Here is an 18,078-nt window from a genome sequence, read left to right as displayed (position 1 = left end):
ACCTGATTAGGTACAGTCATTCTACTGCCAGTGTCTCCTACCTGACTGTTAGTGCCAATACCAACGACACTATCTTTCCTCTTGATATCCATTCTCCTACCCTCTATTGTTATTTTCTCCATTGCTGTATCTTCTTACTTGATTTTTCACCCACTCGGTATTAGAATCAGGCTTGGCAATTACATGAGCATCTCCCAACCATCTACCCTGAATCCCTAGTTTAAAGCTCTTTTAATCAGTTGCGTCAACCTCCATCCCAGAAATCTATTTCCCTCCCTACTCAGGTGGAGTCCATCCTGTGAGAACAATCTTATGTCCAGTGAATGCCTCTTAGTGATTGAACATCCCAAAGCCCTCCTTATAGCACCATTGCCTGAGCCATCTGTTAATCATCATAATCTTGTCTTGCCTTCGCTCTCCTCCTCTAGGGACAGGCAGAATCCCACTGAAGATCACCTGAGCCTCCATTTCTTTAAGTGTCTTCCTCAGCCTGGCATAGTCTCCCTGGATATGTTCCAGCAAGAATCTAGCAGTATCATTTGTTCCCACATGAAGGACAATCAGTGGATTCTTTCCTGCTCCCATTTAGATCCTTTCAGCCTCAGGTCCACAGCCCATATCTCAACACCTGGTGCACAGCACATCCTTCTGTACCCTGGACCAACTCTGGTGACAGACTGGTCTGTTCTTCTTAGTAAAGACTCCCCAGTCATGTAGACCTGCCTCTTCCTGATGTTGGTGCAATTCTCCAGCCTTCCTCCTTCTATTCTTTCTGGCTGGAAGTCTTCTTGCCTTTTTGTTCTCATTCTCAGTCTTCTGTAAGTCATCCTATATCCTCCTGGGGCTCCAAATTCTGGCTATCTTCATTGACTCTTCCCCTCTTCTTGTAGGATTAGCTGCTCTTCTCTTCTTCCTTGCTCTCTGACCTTCTGTTACTGGCTGCTTCTCCGATTCATTTTCCAATTCAGCAAACCAGTTCTTCAGCTCTATTTCTCCTTCACTAGCCAGTCTTTTCCTCTGCCTGGGTCTCTTAGTCACATACTTCCACTGGCCACTTTCCTCATCCAGCAGTCTACCTTCACAGTTCTCCAGTTCAACTTGCATCTGCAAGTCTTGAGTTTTCCCTTCAGCCTCCTCTTGCCATCCCTCCATCATCTGCTCAAATCTCCCTCAAAATTCAACCACAATTTCTACCTGCATCTCCAGACCTTGGATCTTCCCTTCCATCAGATCTGTCAAGTGGCACTTCATACAAATGAAGCATCTTTCAGGTACTCGCTCCAGGATAATGTACATCCCATAGCTAGGCCCACTGACAGCAATTCCGGACCCCAGGGCAGAACAGACAATTCCCCCCTAGAAAGCAGCTGTCCAGCCTCACTGCCCAGGGAATATCCCCGTGGAGGGTTCCTTGCCAGCAGGCACAGAGACAGCCCTGCTGACTCTGAGCCAGCCCTCCCACACAGCTGTATCTGGGGGGTCCCTGGCTACCCTCTGGAGCGTGGCAGCTATTGCATTGCGGCTGGGCACGGGGTGTGGAGCGGCGGGGCTGGGCAAGGGATGCGCTGGTGCTGATGCTCCAGAGATCTTGCAGCATTTGCAGTGGCACCTGCTGATTGGTGGGCTGGGCCAGGGTGACATCAGCAGTTGGCCCAGTGCAGTGGGAGGCACCTATAAAAGGCCCCAGCAGGAGCCTGGCCACTATCCCATCCTCCCGGGCCCTTTTAAATAGCCAGGCCTCTGAGCAGTTGAACCCTTCCCCCGTTGGCGGTCCTACCCGCAGCTTCCACATCCAGTCATCTTCTTGTCTCTTCCATTTTATTGGTCACTGCTGCCTCTGTAACTGTCATAGACTTCCTTCCTAAGCTCCTGCCAAGGAACTCACCCACCCACCCACACACACCCCCAAGCCACACACTCTCCCCCCAACTCCCCCTCCAGCTCCCCTGTTTTTAGCTCTGTTTGCTGGCTCCTGTGCCGCAGCTTCTGCCATTTCCCTTTCAGGATCGTGGCATTAAGGATTTTTAAAGTTAGTCGGATCCCTTGAATAAACACTCTTTGTTTGCCCTGCTATAGTCACAGTTCACCTCTGAGTCACTTGACTTACTCTGCAATATAGTCAAAACGACTAGTTGTATTGCCAGAGGAAGGAAGCTGCTTTGTTGGCCTCAGCCAGTCTTCCTCTGAGCAGGCAGAGGCTGTAACAATGGCTGTGCTGCGCTGGACGGCCAGCAGTTGTGCCAAGAGCAATATCACTAGCATTTAGGTGATAGCATCCAGGGGAATCAAAAATTGAAACTTTTTATGAAACCCATTTGAAGCTTTACCCTGTGCCACACTGGGGCACCTGGTGTCCAGACACGCACCCACACCTCTCCACCTGCCCAGGCCCAAACATGGGCACGAGCAGGGACAAAGTCCCAAACTGTCTAATAACAACAGCTGGTTCAGCTGTTTTGATCCCCATATGGTAAAGCATGCTGCAAACTGACACACACATTCTATAAAATCTCTGTCACAATTCTTGTTTCATAGAAATGTTTATCAAACAAATGGCAGCATGAAAGTATTTTTATAATCAGTTTCATCACTGAACAATTGAAGACATTTTCTTCCCATCTTGTTCTTGGAACAACTTAGTCTTTGTTTTATATTGGTGTCCTTGATCAGAAACAATTGGAAGAGGAGGAGGATATCTTAGATTTTTAGCCCTTTTCATTGCACGATCTCAGAGACTTTATTTTCTTTTATTTATTTGATTTATAGTAGTAGTTAGGTACCTCTCTAGTGCTCTGGGCACTTTTTGAAAAAAGAATATTTTACCAAATCCAATAATAATAAAAATATTATAAAGCTATTTATGGTATATCGTCACCTGAAATACTGTGTACAGTTCTGATCATACCTTCTGGAAAAATGACAGAGCTGAGATAGAAAGGGTGCAGAAATGGGTGTAGTGGATGATGAGATGCATGAAGATTAGAAGGCTTTGGGATTCAGTAATGTCTGCAGAATGCTCAGAGATCCTTGCAAGGAAAGTGCAATAGAAGTGTGAGACATTGTTTAATATTTGTATAAGAATAGTGTTCAGAGTGCCCATTCTGTATTGGGGCCCCATCATGCTGGATAATAAGAACATAAGAACAGCCATACTGGGTCAGACCAAAGGTCCATCTTGCCCCGTATCCTGTCTTCCGACAGCGGCCAGTAGCAGGTGCCCCAGAGGGAATGAACAGAACAAAGCGATTCATCCCGTCGCCCATTTCCAGCTTCTGGCAAACAGAGGCTAGGGATACCATCCCTGCCCATCCTGGCTAATAATATATATATGATAACTTTTAGACACAGTGTAATTAGAATGAACACAGCAAAGGCTGATAAATAACACAAGATGAAGGAAGAGGGCATACAAGGGCATCACGAGAGTTACAAAAGCCAAAGGTCAAGTGAAACCTTTAGTGGTACTTAGACATCCTGGCTCTTCTTTGGATTAAATAAAAATGGACTATACTAAAATATGAGGCCAAAGTCTAGAATGAGATAGTCCAGGTCAGAGGGCAGTCACAGAAAGCTAGCTTCTTTTCCTTTATGACGTCAATAGAGGTGTCTGGATTGAGTCCAGCATTTTAACAAAACATGTATTGGCAAAATAACACTGCCAGGAATCAAGACAAAGATGGCCTTTAGTGTTGGAAGGGTGCTAGGCTGGGAAGGAAGTGTGTGTTTGTGTGTGAGAGAGAGAGAGAAAGAGAGAGACACACACACACAAGTTAAAACTGAGAAGCAGATTTGCTTCCCAGCCTAGCACCCTTCCAGCACTAAAGATGATCTTGGTGTAACATATATAGTTTCTCTCTTTATTTATTCATTTACTGCTCTTCAGTTAAAAAAAAAAAAGGGGGCAGGGCATTCGATATCTTGAAAGAAAAGAAAATTGCAGCAGGCTGAAGACAACCATGGTGCAGTCCTATGGGAGGCTGGGGAGGAGAAAGAAAAATGTCCTCAAGCTGAAAAGAGAGATGTTCAGATGCTTGGGGCAGCTGCCAAATCAGAAGAGCACAAAGGGCTCACCTCTCTCACAGCTCGTTCTAAAGCAGTGGTCTCCAACCTTTTTAAGCCCAAGATCACTTTTTGAATTTAAGGGCAACCCAGGATCTACCCCGTCCCTTCCCCAAAGCCCCACCCTGTTCACTCCATCTCCCCCCCCGCCGCCCCCCGTCGCTCGCTCCCCCCCACCCTCACTCATTTTCACCAGGCTGGGGCAGGGGGTTGGAGTGTGGGAGGGGGTGCAAGCTCTGGGCTGGGGCCGAGGGGTTCGCAGTGTGGGAGGGGGCTCCAGGCTGAGCCTAGGGCAGAGGGTTGGGGTGCAGGAAGGGTGAGGGGTGCAAGCTCAGGGAGGGGGTTTGGGTGCAGGAGGAGGTATGGGGTGCTGGCTCCGGGAGGGAGGTTGGGGTGCGGGCTCCTGCCAGGCAGCACTTATCTCGGGCATCTCCCGGTTGGCAGTGCAGCATGGCTAAGGCAGGCTCTCTGCCTGCCCTGGTCCCACACCACTCCCGGAAGGGGCCAACATGCCCCTGTGGCCCCTGAGGGGGCACGTGGCTCCGCATGCTGTCCCTCTCTGTAGGCACTGCTCCTTCATCTCCCATTGGCCACAGGTCCCCATTTTTAGCTGCCGGAAATCGTGATCGCCCAGTTGGTGCCCACTGTTCTAAAGGGAGCATGGAGGCAGGAATTAGTCCCAGTGCCAAAGAGTAGAAGAAACTAAAGGCTCAATCCTGCTCAGGTAGAAGTCCCATTGACTAGTGGGAGCAAAAGGAGGCTCTAAATCAGGGGTTCTCAGCCTTTTTCTCTCTGAGGCCCCCCTACAATGCTACAAAAACTCCAAGGCCCACCTGTGCCACAACCGTGGCTTTTCTGCATGTCCCATAGATCAAAAGCTGTATTAAACGGCTTGTTATACAGTTACACACACACACACACACATAAAATATATAAAAAGGGATAGTGATGATCAACAATTCTGTCAAGACGCGGGAGTATCTTTGACAAGCACATGCGCGTGTCATGGTCAATGTTCATCCTGGTTCGGTACTTTGTTTTCATTGATGTCATGGCTGAAAATCCAGCTCCGCCTAAGGAGGTGGTACTAAAGGGGATCAAAACTTTCAGTGCTGCAGAAGAAGCAGTGATGTGTTCATCAGAACACTCACACCAAAATGTCTCCAGCAGCATTTCTTTGAACCTGGTTCTGAGGGAGCTGTCTGACGAAATGTCAGTGAGCTCTTCTAACAATTTTAATGGAACATCGGATGGGAGTTAAGCTTCAGTGTTCTCACTAGAGGGGTTTGTAGTTCACCTGTGTGTAGCAGCTTGTTCTGTTGTGAGTTTGGGGAAATAAGTATTAAATTTGTTAAGCAGACCGGACAGATGCGCTGCTAGCTGAGGTTTAATGACGTCAAAGTCAGTGTTTCATTCCTGAATGAAAAAATGTAAGAGTTCAAACATATCAGTAGTGCCCCCACAGACACAAAGTTTCCAGCATTGTAGTTTTCTTTTGAATGCCTCCATTCTTTCACGCTGGGCAATAAAAGTAGTGTTCCCACCTTGCATAGTTTTATTCAGCTTATTCATTTCTCACTGAGTATGTCTGTGAGGTAACCCAGCCACACATCATCTTTCAGCACTTTGGCAAATTCAGTTTTCTTATCAACTAAGAAAGTACATAACTCTTCCTTGAGATTAAATATACGGGCAAGCATTCTGCCTCGAGACAGCCATCTCACCTCTGTAGGCATGAGCAAGGAATGGTGCTCTGCACCTACTTCCTCACAAAGTGCCGCAAAACACCTGGAGTTTTTTGCTCTGAATTTAATAAGCTTAACGAGCGTTACTGCTGTATTCAGAACACTGTAAAGACCTGGTTCAATATCTTTTGCAGCAAGCGCTTCTCAGTGTAAAAAGCAACATGTCCAAATAGTGCGAGGTGCAATGGCTTTTATTTTTTCACAACACCATGCTTTCCGGTCATTGCTGTGGCTCCATCAGTGCAGACCCCAATACAATTAGTCCAGCTGATTTCTGCTGAAATTATAAAATCATCTAACAGTTTGAACTTTGCAGAACAAAAAGTCTTCCATTATTTCCTTATTCACACATACACAGAGGTGAAAGTAAGCCGGTACGCCCAGGTACAGCATACCGGCAAGAGCCGGTGCACCGTACTGGGGCAGCCCCAGGCCCTTTAAATTGCCTCCAGAGCCCCGCTGCTGGAGCCCTGGGGTAGCAGCTGCAGGGCTCCGGCAGCTATTCAAAGGGCCTGGGGCTCCCCTGCTTCTACCGCCCGGGCCCTTTAAATATCCACTGGAGCCCCGCTGCTGCTACTCCAGGGCTCCGGCGGCTATTTAAAGGACTGGGGCGGTAGAAGAAGGGGAGCCGTGGGCCCTTTAAATAGCCCCCGGAGCCCTGGGGTAGCAGCTGCCTCTGCCGCACCGGTCCTTTAAATAGCCGCTGGAGCCCCGCCACTTCCCCAGGGCTCTGGCAGCTATTTAAAGGGCCAGAGCAGTAGAAGAGGGGAGCCCCAGGCCCTTTAAATAGCCCCCGGAGCCCCGGGCTGCTGCTGCTACCCCGATGGGGAGGGGGCACTTACCTTACAGGGTGGGCTGGGGCTGGCTCTGATCCCCCTCAACCCCGCCCCTTCCGCCCTAGGCCCTGCCCCTTCCGGGGACCAGAGCTGGCCCCAGAGTACCGTCAAAAATCACTCGACTTTCTTTCACCCCTGCACCTAGGCAAGTAAATGGGACATTTCTGAATGTCTGTGGATTCATCTAGTTGTATAGCAAAATCATTGTCATGCAGCCGATCAATACACTGAGAAACTGAGTCTTCTCCCTGCTCCCTTTCAGGCGAGGGAGAGGCAGGGCATTCAGGGGAGCAGGCGGAGCAGAGGTGGGGGGGGGGAGCGCAGGAAGTAACGGGGGAGAGGAACCGCTCCCCGCCCCAGCTCACCTCCGCTGCACTACCGCTGCCTCCCCCAGTGCGCCGCCGCTCGGCTTCTCTCCCTCCCTCCCAGGCTTGCCGCGCGAAACAGCTGTTTCGCACGGGGCAAGCCTGGGAGGGAGGGGGGAGAAGGGGAGCGGCGGCGGCGGCGCACTCAGAGGAGCAGGTGGAGGCGGAGCGGAGGCGAGCTGGGGCGGCAGGGGCACATTTCTAGGGGCGGCATGGCTGGCGCCGGAATGCCGCCCCTAGAAATGGGCCGCCCCAAGCACTGGCTTGTTTTGCTGGTGCCTAGAGCCGGCCCTGGCTGCGGCACTGGGGCTCGCAGCTCCTGGCTGTTGTCTCACCACAGCACCAGGGTTTGTGGCTTCAGCCCCACAGCTCCTAGCTGCTGCCACACTGCAACAGCAGGGTTTGAGGTTTCAGGCCCGCAGCTCAGTGCTTCAGCCCCGCTGTGGCACCGGGGCTCAGGACTTCAGCCCGCAGCTCCCTGCAGCTGCCCTGCTGCGGCATTAGGGCTCGAGGATTTAGTATGGGGCTCGGGATTGTAACCCCGCAGCTCCCAGCTGCAGCCCCACCGTGGCACCAGGGCTCGGGGCTTCAGCTCTGTGGCTGTTGCCTGGAGAGGGACACTGGGGCTTCAGCTGAAAGGGCTCATGGTTCCCAGGAGGCCGCAGACCCCCAGTTGAGACCCGCTGCTTTAAATCATGCTGACAATGACCAGAGCATCTTTGTGCCATAGAAGAAGTGGAATGTTAAATGTCCATCTCATACTACTAAGGACCATGGGAGACTGCACAATGCTGCGTGTCTCTTAACTAATTGGTTACAGTACAGATTTGCACGGTCAGAGATGATTTCACACATTCTCCACATGCACATTGTGATCATTATTCTTTATTTGTAGAGCCCTAGTGTTTAGCTGGGCGTTTTGGACAGAACTTAGGCCAAAGAGCTCACTATGTAGATAAACGACAGGAGGGGGCAGGGAACAACAAAGGCCATGTGAATTAGTCAAACGGGGAATGGTGATCGGGGGCATCTCTGTGGGGAGATCTACAGCTATTTGCACCTTTGACTACATCTTGGAGTGGTGGTGGTTAATAACTTAGAGAAAACAGTGTTTAGGGTTACTTTCATTAGTGTATTAGTTTTACTTAAAAGGTGTGAGGGAATTTCACATTTAAGATAAGACAGAACAGGCAGGGTCGAGAGACTTAATGCTTCCCATTTCTGTGGCACCTCTTGTCTGAGGATGTCAAAATGTTTTATATATACTAATGATGTCCCTCAATGTGCTGTGAAGGAGGCATGTATGACCCCATTTTACAGCTGTGGGAACTGAGGGACAGAGACTATGTCTTGCACAAGATGTCACAGCAGTGAATAGAGAGCACTACAGTATACTGGAGATGTCAGAAAAGGGAGTCTCCCCATGTCCATACTTTCCCTTGAATTTGGGGTCCTTTGCAGTTGCAGTTCATACTGATGTGGGAATGATCACAGTAGGGGAAATCCTAATACCATTAAAATCAGCAGCAAAACTATCATTGACTTCAGTGGGGCCAGGATTTCACACACACACACACACACAATTGTATTGCAAGGCTGCCTTTTTGGTCTGTTTGTATAGTGCCCAGCACCGTGGGATCCCGGTCCATGACTGGGGCTCCCAAGCACCTCAGTGATACAAATAATTAATAAAGCCAGTCTGTGGCTCCATGGCATGAGCAGTGACCTACAGTAGACTCCATCTGTGCTCTCCACATGCATAGGACTGCAGTTGGTCACCACTACGTCAAACTCAAAATGCTTCAAACAGGGGCAAGCCTAGAACAGGTAGAATGACTGTTGTAGTGAATTAGGTGTATGCTGTAAACATGAGGACTTTTGTCCTCCAAAAACTAAAGTGCTGATCCTGTGCTAATGGTAATTAGAGAACTCATCTATCTCACTATATAGCTAACTAGATAGCTAGCTTTCCAATTGTGTCTAGGATCTCTAAATGAAGTTATTACTCTCAATAGTTCTGAAACCCTATAACATGCAAGTATGATCTGCTGTCTGTATAACAGAGGCATTTACCAGACAAGCTAAAATAATGACTCTTTAAACTCTACTCTTTCAATTCGAAATTTCAGGATCAAGTTTAAATCTTGATGTTGCCTTGATCCTTGTGCTGATACAGGTTTGATTGTTTGAACTGAACATGAGGGGCTGTTTTTTATACTTACATTTAATATTTGCATTCCTCAATAAGTAGAATTCTTCTTGTCCAGGGGAAGTGTGTGCTGTACTTGGGACCAGCATGACTTTATACAATCATAAGGACTGCTGTACCGTAACTGAGAAATGTTCCATCTAGTTAGAGGAGCTCTTACAATGGGCTGTTGCCTGACGTTTCAAAAGAAGACATGATGCGTAGCTAAGCACTGGAATGGGCTTCCAAGAAAGGTTGTGGAATCCCCATCATTGAAGGTTTTTAACACCAAGTTGTACAAACACATGTCAGGAATGGTCTTTCTTGGTTTACTTGGTCCAGCCTCAGCACAGTTCCTGGACTACATGACTTCTCAAGGTGTCTCCCAGCACTACATTTCTGTGATTCTATTATTCTATGCGTAGCATAATGTATCTACTTATGAAGTACTATACCACAGGGTCGGGGGAGCTCCATCTCCTGCCCCGCTCCCCCAGCTGGTGATCAGCGTATGCTCTAGAAGACTCTCAAACATTATAGCTTTTATCCTAGCAAATTAAACTGGAGATGTTGTGGTATTTCACTACTAGAGGAAGTTGGTTATCCACAAACGAACTCGACAGAAAGTTAAGAGTAGTGTAATAATGTGTGTAACAGAGCCTGTTACTGGCTGAGCTTGGAACTGTTCTGCCAGAGGCTATGGTGAGCCTAGGAACCAGAAAGCCACCAGTTCATGTTTCAATATGTTTGGGGTGGGTTTTTTTCTTTCTTTCTTTCTGAATTGAGAACCTTCCCAATGCAGGATTCAGAGGCCTTATGTGGAGAATGTTTCCCTGAGATCTAGCTGTGCACATAGCTGGTCTGTGTAAGCTGACAGTCTCATTACTGCTTGCCTTACCCTCGCCTACCTTTTCCTTTTGATTCTTCAATGACAGGATGCAGCAAGTGGGTGTATTAGGATGTTAAGCTCTTTAGGGCTGGGATTGTCCCTTACTCTGTATACACAGCGTCCAGCCCACTGGGGCTCCAATCCTGACTGGGGCTTCTTTGTTACTGTAATGCAAATAATAATGTGTCAGGTCTCTTCTGTTATCTTCTAGGTTCTACCCCAGAGTGCCCATGAGGCTCAGCTTATGCATTCTGTAAAATGGGTACAGTATTACTTCTCCATCTCACTGGGGTATAGAGGGTTCTTACTGAAGTGGTGTTTGTAAAGCCCTCTGAGAATCTCCTATGGAAGAACGACTATGGGCCTGAATTAATACCAATGAAACCGATGAAAGTCTTTCCATGGACTTGAATACTAACTGGATTAGCTTCTATGAGTGTTGTTTTTATTTCTCACTATCGTAATGCTGGGTTTTTTTCAGAAGAAACAGGAAATGAATCAGGCCAACATTCGAGCTTTCTAAGAACCAATTACGATAATTTATTAGCTGACAGTCACCTTGGAAAAAACATCTATCAAAACATCTCAATATCCCCTTCTAATACACTAGTAAGGGTATTTTTAAATATAGGTACAGTTGGAAGATCCCTTACAAAGGAATTCAGTCAGACTAGTAATGATTTCTTTATGGAGTTTTGCCTAGACCTGTTTTGAAAATCTGTTTGCCTGGATATTAAAGGGAATCAAAACGCTTATAATTTCTAACATATGGATTCGTTTGTTTTTTGTGAAGAAAAATTGATGCCCTGGGGCCTGGCAACCCATGGAAAATAGTAATGAGCTCTCTGCTAATTGTCATGCATAACCCTATCACTGGGGTGTGCAGGGATAATGTGAGGATTTAGGATCTTTACAACGAAATTGTTCATATGGTTCAATAAATAAAACCTTGTGAACAGTTTGGTTCTGAATTAACACATGGAAGAAAATGTGAAATAAACAAACTTTCCAATAATGTCATGGAATATCAGTACTTCATCCTTTGTGCCCCTGTCTGTCACTCTCTCGTCGTTTCACATCTAATGATAGGGATATTCTGATCATGGAAATGCTTACTGTGGTGAGTTTGTAGGATCGAGCCCTTAGCCTGCAAGCACTTTGGGACAGGGACCTTCTCTTAATTTATAGGCCCAATTCTGTGCTCATTTACATCAACATAAATGAGGAGTAACTGCACTGAAGTCTTTGGAGTTGCACTGCTGTGGAACTGGTATAAACGAGAGCAGTATTTGGTCCTGTGGTTGTAGCCCAACCAGATAAATCAAACTTGCACAAAGCAATAATTATTATTACAGCCCCAATGGCAGTTAATACACTTGATGCCATAATTAGATCAACAGATCTTACTGTAGTTAAATCCCCAGACTCCGATATTTGTACTAAAGATCTTTACAAAGCAAATGAAAAATTGAGCTGCTTAATGATCATTTTTGAAAGTTCCTAGTTTCCGTGGGAGAGGAAGGAGCAAACTGTATGACTGGATTAGAAACCAACAACTATTGCACCAGTTTGTAAAGAAGGGATGACCAGGATCGTGGGATTTGAACCCAGAGAGAGAAAGTAAAAGGGATTTTGTAAATCATGGTCAACAAAAGGTTTGCACAACAATAATCAGTGGGAATGTGTCATGGGAAATTCTTCTGGGTTTCAGAGGAGATCTCAAAACATGCTGAGGCAAGGCACCTGAAAATCCAGAAGCAACAAGTACTGTCTTTTTTTTTTTTTTTTTTTTTTTTTTAGTTTTTACTAAAAAATCAAAATGGCCAATACTCCACAAGATACAAGAAACCAGAGGGCGCTCATCCCTGTGTCCTTCGTGCTCCTTCGATCCATGTTATGCAAATAATATATCATGGACAGTGGGTATAATATGCCAGGGGAGGCTAAGCCTCCCCTAAGTCAAGCCCTGGCCCTGCCCATGCTCCACCCTTTCCCCCAAGCTGACGGGAGCTCAGCTGTGGCCGGAGGCCAGTGGCCCGGCGCTGGGCCCGCGCTGGGGGCAGACAGCAATCTGGCGCTGGGGCTGGCCAGTGTTCTGTTGCTGGGGTTGGGGCTGGGGCTGGGGGTGGCCGGCGGGGGCTGTGGCTGGTGCTGCAGCTGGCCCGATGCTGGGGAGAGCCAGTAGCCCTGAGCGGTTCGACCGGGGCTCCTCCAATCTCGAGGGGGGGCGCTTGGGGCTCCGGCGGATGGGGAGGCAGTAAGGAGGGGGCCTCCGGTGGAAGGGGCAGGGCTGTGTGGCTAGCCTCCCTGAACTGGGGGCTCACACGCCACTCAGGCAATATATAATTAAAAAACACAATTCTTATAGGGCAAGGGAGGGCTTGTGCAAGCCCCTCTGTGCCACTACAGCTTTTCCATAGAGCTCTGCAGGGAAAGAACTGGGGAGTGACAGGAGCTGTGCAAGGTGTGGTCGCCATCCCTCCCCCTTCCCATGCATGATGAAGTGGTACTCTGCACCCACCTTTAGTTGGCTGGTGCAGAGGGGGTCAGAGGAGGAGGCCCCTTATGGAAAATGCTATTGACCATAGCAGAAAACAATAGCCTTTGAATTTATTATTTGAATTTAATAGAGATTTATTATTATTATTATTATTTTATTTAATTATTGCATGCACCTAGGTGCCCCAGTCATGGACCAAGACTCATTGTGCTAGGTGCTGTACAAATGGACCAAAAGGACAGTTCCTGCCCCAAGGAGCTTACAATCTAAGTATAGCCCTGCTACAGAATTTTATAGGTCCAAATACCTATGGAAAGGACGTTATTCTCTACAGGTTTTAAATAGCATCTATAGAACCCTATTAAATGTCTATGTAGAACCCAGTTGTTTTTAGTTCATTACATTCAGTAAGGCTTTCCCATAAGCTTGACCAAATATTGGTTGCAGAGGAGTTTTGGCCACTCTTGCAGCCCATAGACTGGAACGGTATCACTACAGACCTGCTTGTGGGTTACAGGACGAATTCTGTCCCCATTGGATTGGGAAGGTAAATAAATTTCACCCATGTTCATTGCCAATCACATTGCTCTCATCAGACTAGGAAATTGCCATTCTGTGCCATGGTTCCTAAGCACTGGCCCATGGCTCCCTGCAACAGCAGAATCACTGGTCCTGCCACCCAAGCAGCCCCTGGACTGCTAGGTACTGTGGGAATTAGTTGCACTGTAGGATACAGAGCTTTTGAAAGACAATGCAAATTAAGGCCTTGATCTAGAGAGGTGCTGAGCACCTAGATCTGGCTTTGATTTTTAATGGGTATTGTGGGTGCTCAGTGGTGTATATTGAAAACTGTGTTAAGATTGTGATTCATTACTTTAAATTCTCTGGGGTTTCTTGGTCCTGTTTGCAGTAAGGGGGCTCTGAAAGGAGGTGTGCAATCAGAGTCTGCTAAGCAGGCAGACAGCCTACAGTAAAGAGGAGTAACGTGCCTCTCTGTTCTAGGGAGCAGCCTGCTTTGTCTCTTTCTGTTTTGAAGTTCTTGTGTATTATCATTCTAGAGTCTAAAAAATAAAGTTATGTTTCATGGAGAAGTTCCAGCAAGAGCATTTTTATGTTTTTATCGAACGTCTCTGCATGCCCTCAGCATAACACTTGGCTCCCTATAGGGTCAGACTCCAACAGCCTGATCCAGCTCCTGTTAGTAGTAGTAGGATCAGGCCCTGTAGTTTTGCTGTAACTGACATTTTGTATCTTCCTTTTCCAGTCTTTGAAAATGGGGAATGGGATTCAGTTGCAAAGAAGCTGCTATCTACTGGTTAAATGCCCTCTCAGATAAGAGAGGATGTGAACATAGACTCACAGACTAAGTCAAAAGGGACCATCATGATCATCTAAACATCTGAGGCTTAACCAGAGCTAGAATCTTCAGCAATACCCCCCACAACAAGTTTCCTTGTAATGTTGTGCTTTGCTAGTGGTTGGATTTTCCCATTTGTTTTTTGTTTTATTTTTCATGAAGTGATAGCCATCCACTACAATGATTCATTTTCCATATGTTTTGTAAAATGATCAGAATGCTTGTTGATTGGTTTTAGCTCTTTTAGGAAGTAGCTAATTACCAATGATATCAACACAAGAAAAATGACCCATGCAATATGGCTTTTAGGCAGAACTCTTGAATCTCAAAAACAAAACAAAAAACCTCAGTGAATCAAAGCTTTTGATCCGGGACGTTGTCTGTTTCCAAGTTTATTCTGTGATGTATTAACTCGGTGCATAGAACCGTTTTACCAAGGGGTTCTTTGCACAGACCTACTTTTAGGCCTTCTAATAACCTTACTGGAGCAATGCTCCCAGAGGATTGGCAGCCTGGGTTTTATTCCCAGCTTTGCCATAGACTCCTCCTTGTGTGACTGGGGCCTTCCCTACATTGCAAACTTTTACTGCTGTAACTATAGTTAAAGCAGCAAAAAAACAAATGAAAAAACCCCAAACAAACAAACCCTAGTGTAGATGCAATTATTCCAGTATAAAAGTTCCTATATCAATATAGCATATTCTAGTTCAGTGAAGCAAAATAAGCTATACTGGTATAAAGCACATTATACAGGTATAATTGTGTCTACGCTAGGGTTTTTACCGGCATAACTATATTGATTTTTAAAAAATCACATTCCTAACAGACATAGCTATGCCAGTAACTATACCCAGTTTGCTTCTAAAGGAGCAGCAGCCACTGGATTTCTTTGTTTCTAGGTTTGTCCCTTTCCCTCTGGGGATGAAATCAGCTGCTTTGCTCCCAAACCTTAATAAGTCCCTCCAAATGGATCACTCTGTTTGGGCATGTGGGTTTTTCAAGCCTTGCTTTAATGCTGAAATTTCTGCTGGCCTCTTTACTCCTCTGTATTTGTAGGAAATAGATGGCTTGAACTTGTGACTGTCTCTTTCTTTGCCATCCATTGTAGCTAAACTTTGACATTTGTAGTAGCTGTGAGCCTTTTCCCTGCTGTGCCACAATATTTTCATTGTAAAGCCCAGGACTGCCTTAGAGCTGGTGTCCAATGTTGATTTTATTCTCTATTATTTCAGAAGCCTCACAGGTTTGGAGAACAAATGTCAAAAGTACAAAGGAGAAAAACACACTTTTCTTCCTGTTGTAGTTGGGCAATATCAGGCACGCTTTTTGGGGAAATATTTTTTGGACTGCCCTCAGAAGATCTTAGTCTCTTTCCATTGTTTTATAATCCATTTTTTGCATATCCATCTGGAGTGCACTACTACTGTATAAACAGGGGTCAGAGGTGCTATTAGACCAGAGAAATGGTCTATCCAGTCCCGTGTCCTAGCTTAAACTCTGTCCCATGGTAGCTCCTCCAGAGGAGTGTGCCAGACACACATGATTGTGGAAGAGCTCACCTCAGGTCCTCCCGTATTAAAGTTTCTATTTTTATTTCTATATCAGTGTCTACTTCTTTTTATTTTCAGTTGTACTAACCTATTTATTTGCCATAATAAATGTGTGTAGAATTACAGTTTAGTCGATGTAGAAGGACACCTTTTGCAAGTGCCTTGGATGATATTTTTTTACTAAGATAGGCTCCTCTGCAGATTATTCTGAAGAGGGGTCACCGTGGTGGTAAGAGCAGACTATGATATATTCCGTTATTTAAATATGCCTTCGCCTTTCTTTCCTAGGGGATGGCCTTTACACTTGAAGAGAGGCTTCAACTTGGAATTCATGGTTTGCTTCCTCCATGCTTCTTGAGCCAAGATGTTCAAGTTCTCCGTGTCATGAAAAGCTACGAGACCAAATCCAGTGATCTAGACAAGTATGTTGAAAAAGTCTTTCCATTTTCAATTTTTGGCTGGGACTGTGGTCTTTACAACCCGCATGGAGATGTGAGGATCCCGTTTTAAGCCTTACGTGCTCAGAGCCCTTCTTCAGAATCACTGCTCTTCCAGCTAAGGATACTCTGTTAACTAACAGTTTGCCAGTTGTGTCTATTCTAGCCTGCCCAGTATCTCCTCTGTTCACTCCAGTTGTCTCCCATATGACATATGTCTCCCATATGACATATGTCTCCGATATGACACTACACACAACATGATCGCTAACATAGTGGGTTCACTTAACTCTGTCTATCTATCAGCATGTTCAGAAAAATGCCTGATGGAAGAACAAAAAGAAGCTGCCAGCAGATAAGAGAAATGTAAAAATCCTATGCAGTGGTAAATATTTGCTTCTCCTCCTGTTCCTAACCCACCATCACTTTCAGTATAGCTCATAAGTAAGGTTACGATTTTGTCACGATTATTTTTAGTAAAAGTCACAGACAGGTCATGGGCAATAAGCAAAAATTCACAGAAGCCCACGACCTGTCTGGGGGCGAATGACATCTTGAGCCTGACTGCTGTGGCAGGGGCTGACAGCTCTTCCAGCCCCGCTACTGCAGGCGGTGGGGCTGAAGCTGAAGAAGTCACAGAGGTCCGTTAAAGTCACGGAATCTGTGACCTCCGTGACGAAATCATATCCTTACTCATAAGAGTTACTGTGGGAAAATGTTCGGTGCGTCCTTTCCCCAGTGGCTGTGTGTTTTGCTTTTACATCACTGTTGCTGGCCTGGCGACTGAGAAATTCAGACAAATTGTACCCTGCTTTCTGGCTTAGCACTTCTGCTGCATTGGCCCATCTTTATCATAGACTTAGGCACCAGTCTTGCATTGTGTAGCTTGCAGGCAGACTGCGATGACTATGAGGAGCCCAGCAGTTTGCCCACATGCTCTATTTTGCAGGATTAGGCCCTGAACAGATAGTATGGTTAAGTTTGGACTTTTCCATTCTAAGTGGGTCCTTTCCAGTTGCTTAGAATTTTTTCAGACTTTCACTTTTCAGACAAATTCATTCTCAGCCCGGGAATCATTTTCAGGAAAGAAGAGAGTATAGGGGAGATGTTTTGACATAACTCAAGCACATCAGCAAATCCTACATCCTACACAAAAAATAATATGTGATCATCTAAGACTGTGTCATGATGCATATGCACAGGTGGGCAAAGTTAAGGTTACAGAGGTGACCTAACTTTTTTTTTTATTACCTCATTTTTAAAATTATTATTATTTTAGTGCTTCTTTTTTTGGAATGGAATTTAACTATCCTCCTTCATTTTTAACACTAATATCTTCCCAGGCTCTTTCTAAGGGGATAGGCTGATTGGGGTATGTAAGGTTTGAAGGCTGATGTGTGTTGAAGACTGTGGGTGGATGGGCAGAAATTTTATTGGGGGTAGATTGGAGAATTTTAGGAATACGAATCTATTGCAGTTTGCATATGTGTAGTCTTTAAAATATGTATAGCACGCAGACCACTTGATAAATTTAAATCAGATATAGATTAATTCCGGCACTGGCCCTCATAACCATGCCTTCAGCATAGTTCTTCTCATCCTCCTCATTTAGCGATGTTTGTGCTGCAAATCCAGAAGATCCTGAGGATACTGCAGGTTCTGATTTTCAGAGGTACTGAACATGCACCTCTCCTGTCGAAGGCAATGGGGCTATGGATGCTGAGTACCTCTGGAACCTCAGGCTTGAGCTGCCCATCCAAAGACTAGTACTTGGCCCTTGTGGGAGTGTCCTGCATTCTTAGCAAGTGAGACATTATGAATCTAGATGCCATTAGCTTCGTCAGTCATGCGCAGCATTGGTGGAATTGTCCACACCCAGGTTCTTTGATGTGTCTATCTGGGTTTTGTTGTTTTTGTTTTTTAGATACATTATTCTTATGACACTGCAAGACAGAAATGAGAAGCTTTTCTACAGAGTGCTGACCTCAGACACTGAGAGATTCATGCCCATAGTTTATACTCCCACCGTCGGCCTGGCCTGTCAGCAGTATGGTCTAGCTTTCAGAAGGCCGCGGTGAGTAGACTGACTATTTTTTCCCTTCTTTAATTGGATGTGAATGTATCTTTGTATTGAACACCCATATTTCTGTGG

General features: G+C 45.9%; 1 protein-coding gene across 3 annotated transcripts in view; it reads left to right on the top strand.

Annotated features, from left to right (window-relative positions):
• ME3 (malic enzyme 3) overlaps positions 1 to 18,078 on the top strand; it is a 182,887-nt gene that overhangs the window by 78,652 nt on the left and 86,157 nt on the right. For all 3 annotated transcript variants that reach the window (XM_074956276.1, XM_074956294.1, XM_074956286.1), the window contains exons 2-3: positions 15,778 to 15,911; positions 17,851 to 18,000. In XM_074956276.1, the coding sequence (XP_074812377.1) occupies positions 15,778 to 15,911; positions 17,851 to 18,000 (284 nt within the window). The remainder of the gene's footprint in view (positions 1 to 15,777; positions 15,912 to 17,850; positions 18,001 to 18,078) is intronic.

The sequence above is a fragment of the Natator depressus genome, chromosome 1 (genome assembly GCF_965152275.1).
Source record: "Natator depressus isolate rNatDep1 chromosome 1, rNatDep2.hap1, whole genome shotgun sequence".
NCBI classification, from domain to species: Eukaryota; Metazoa; Chordata; order Testudines; family Cheloniidae; genus Natator; species Natator depressus.
Note: the sequence above shows the minus strand (reverse complement) of the source record. Positions and strands in the feature narration are given on the sequence as shown.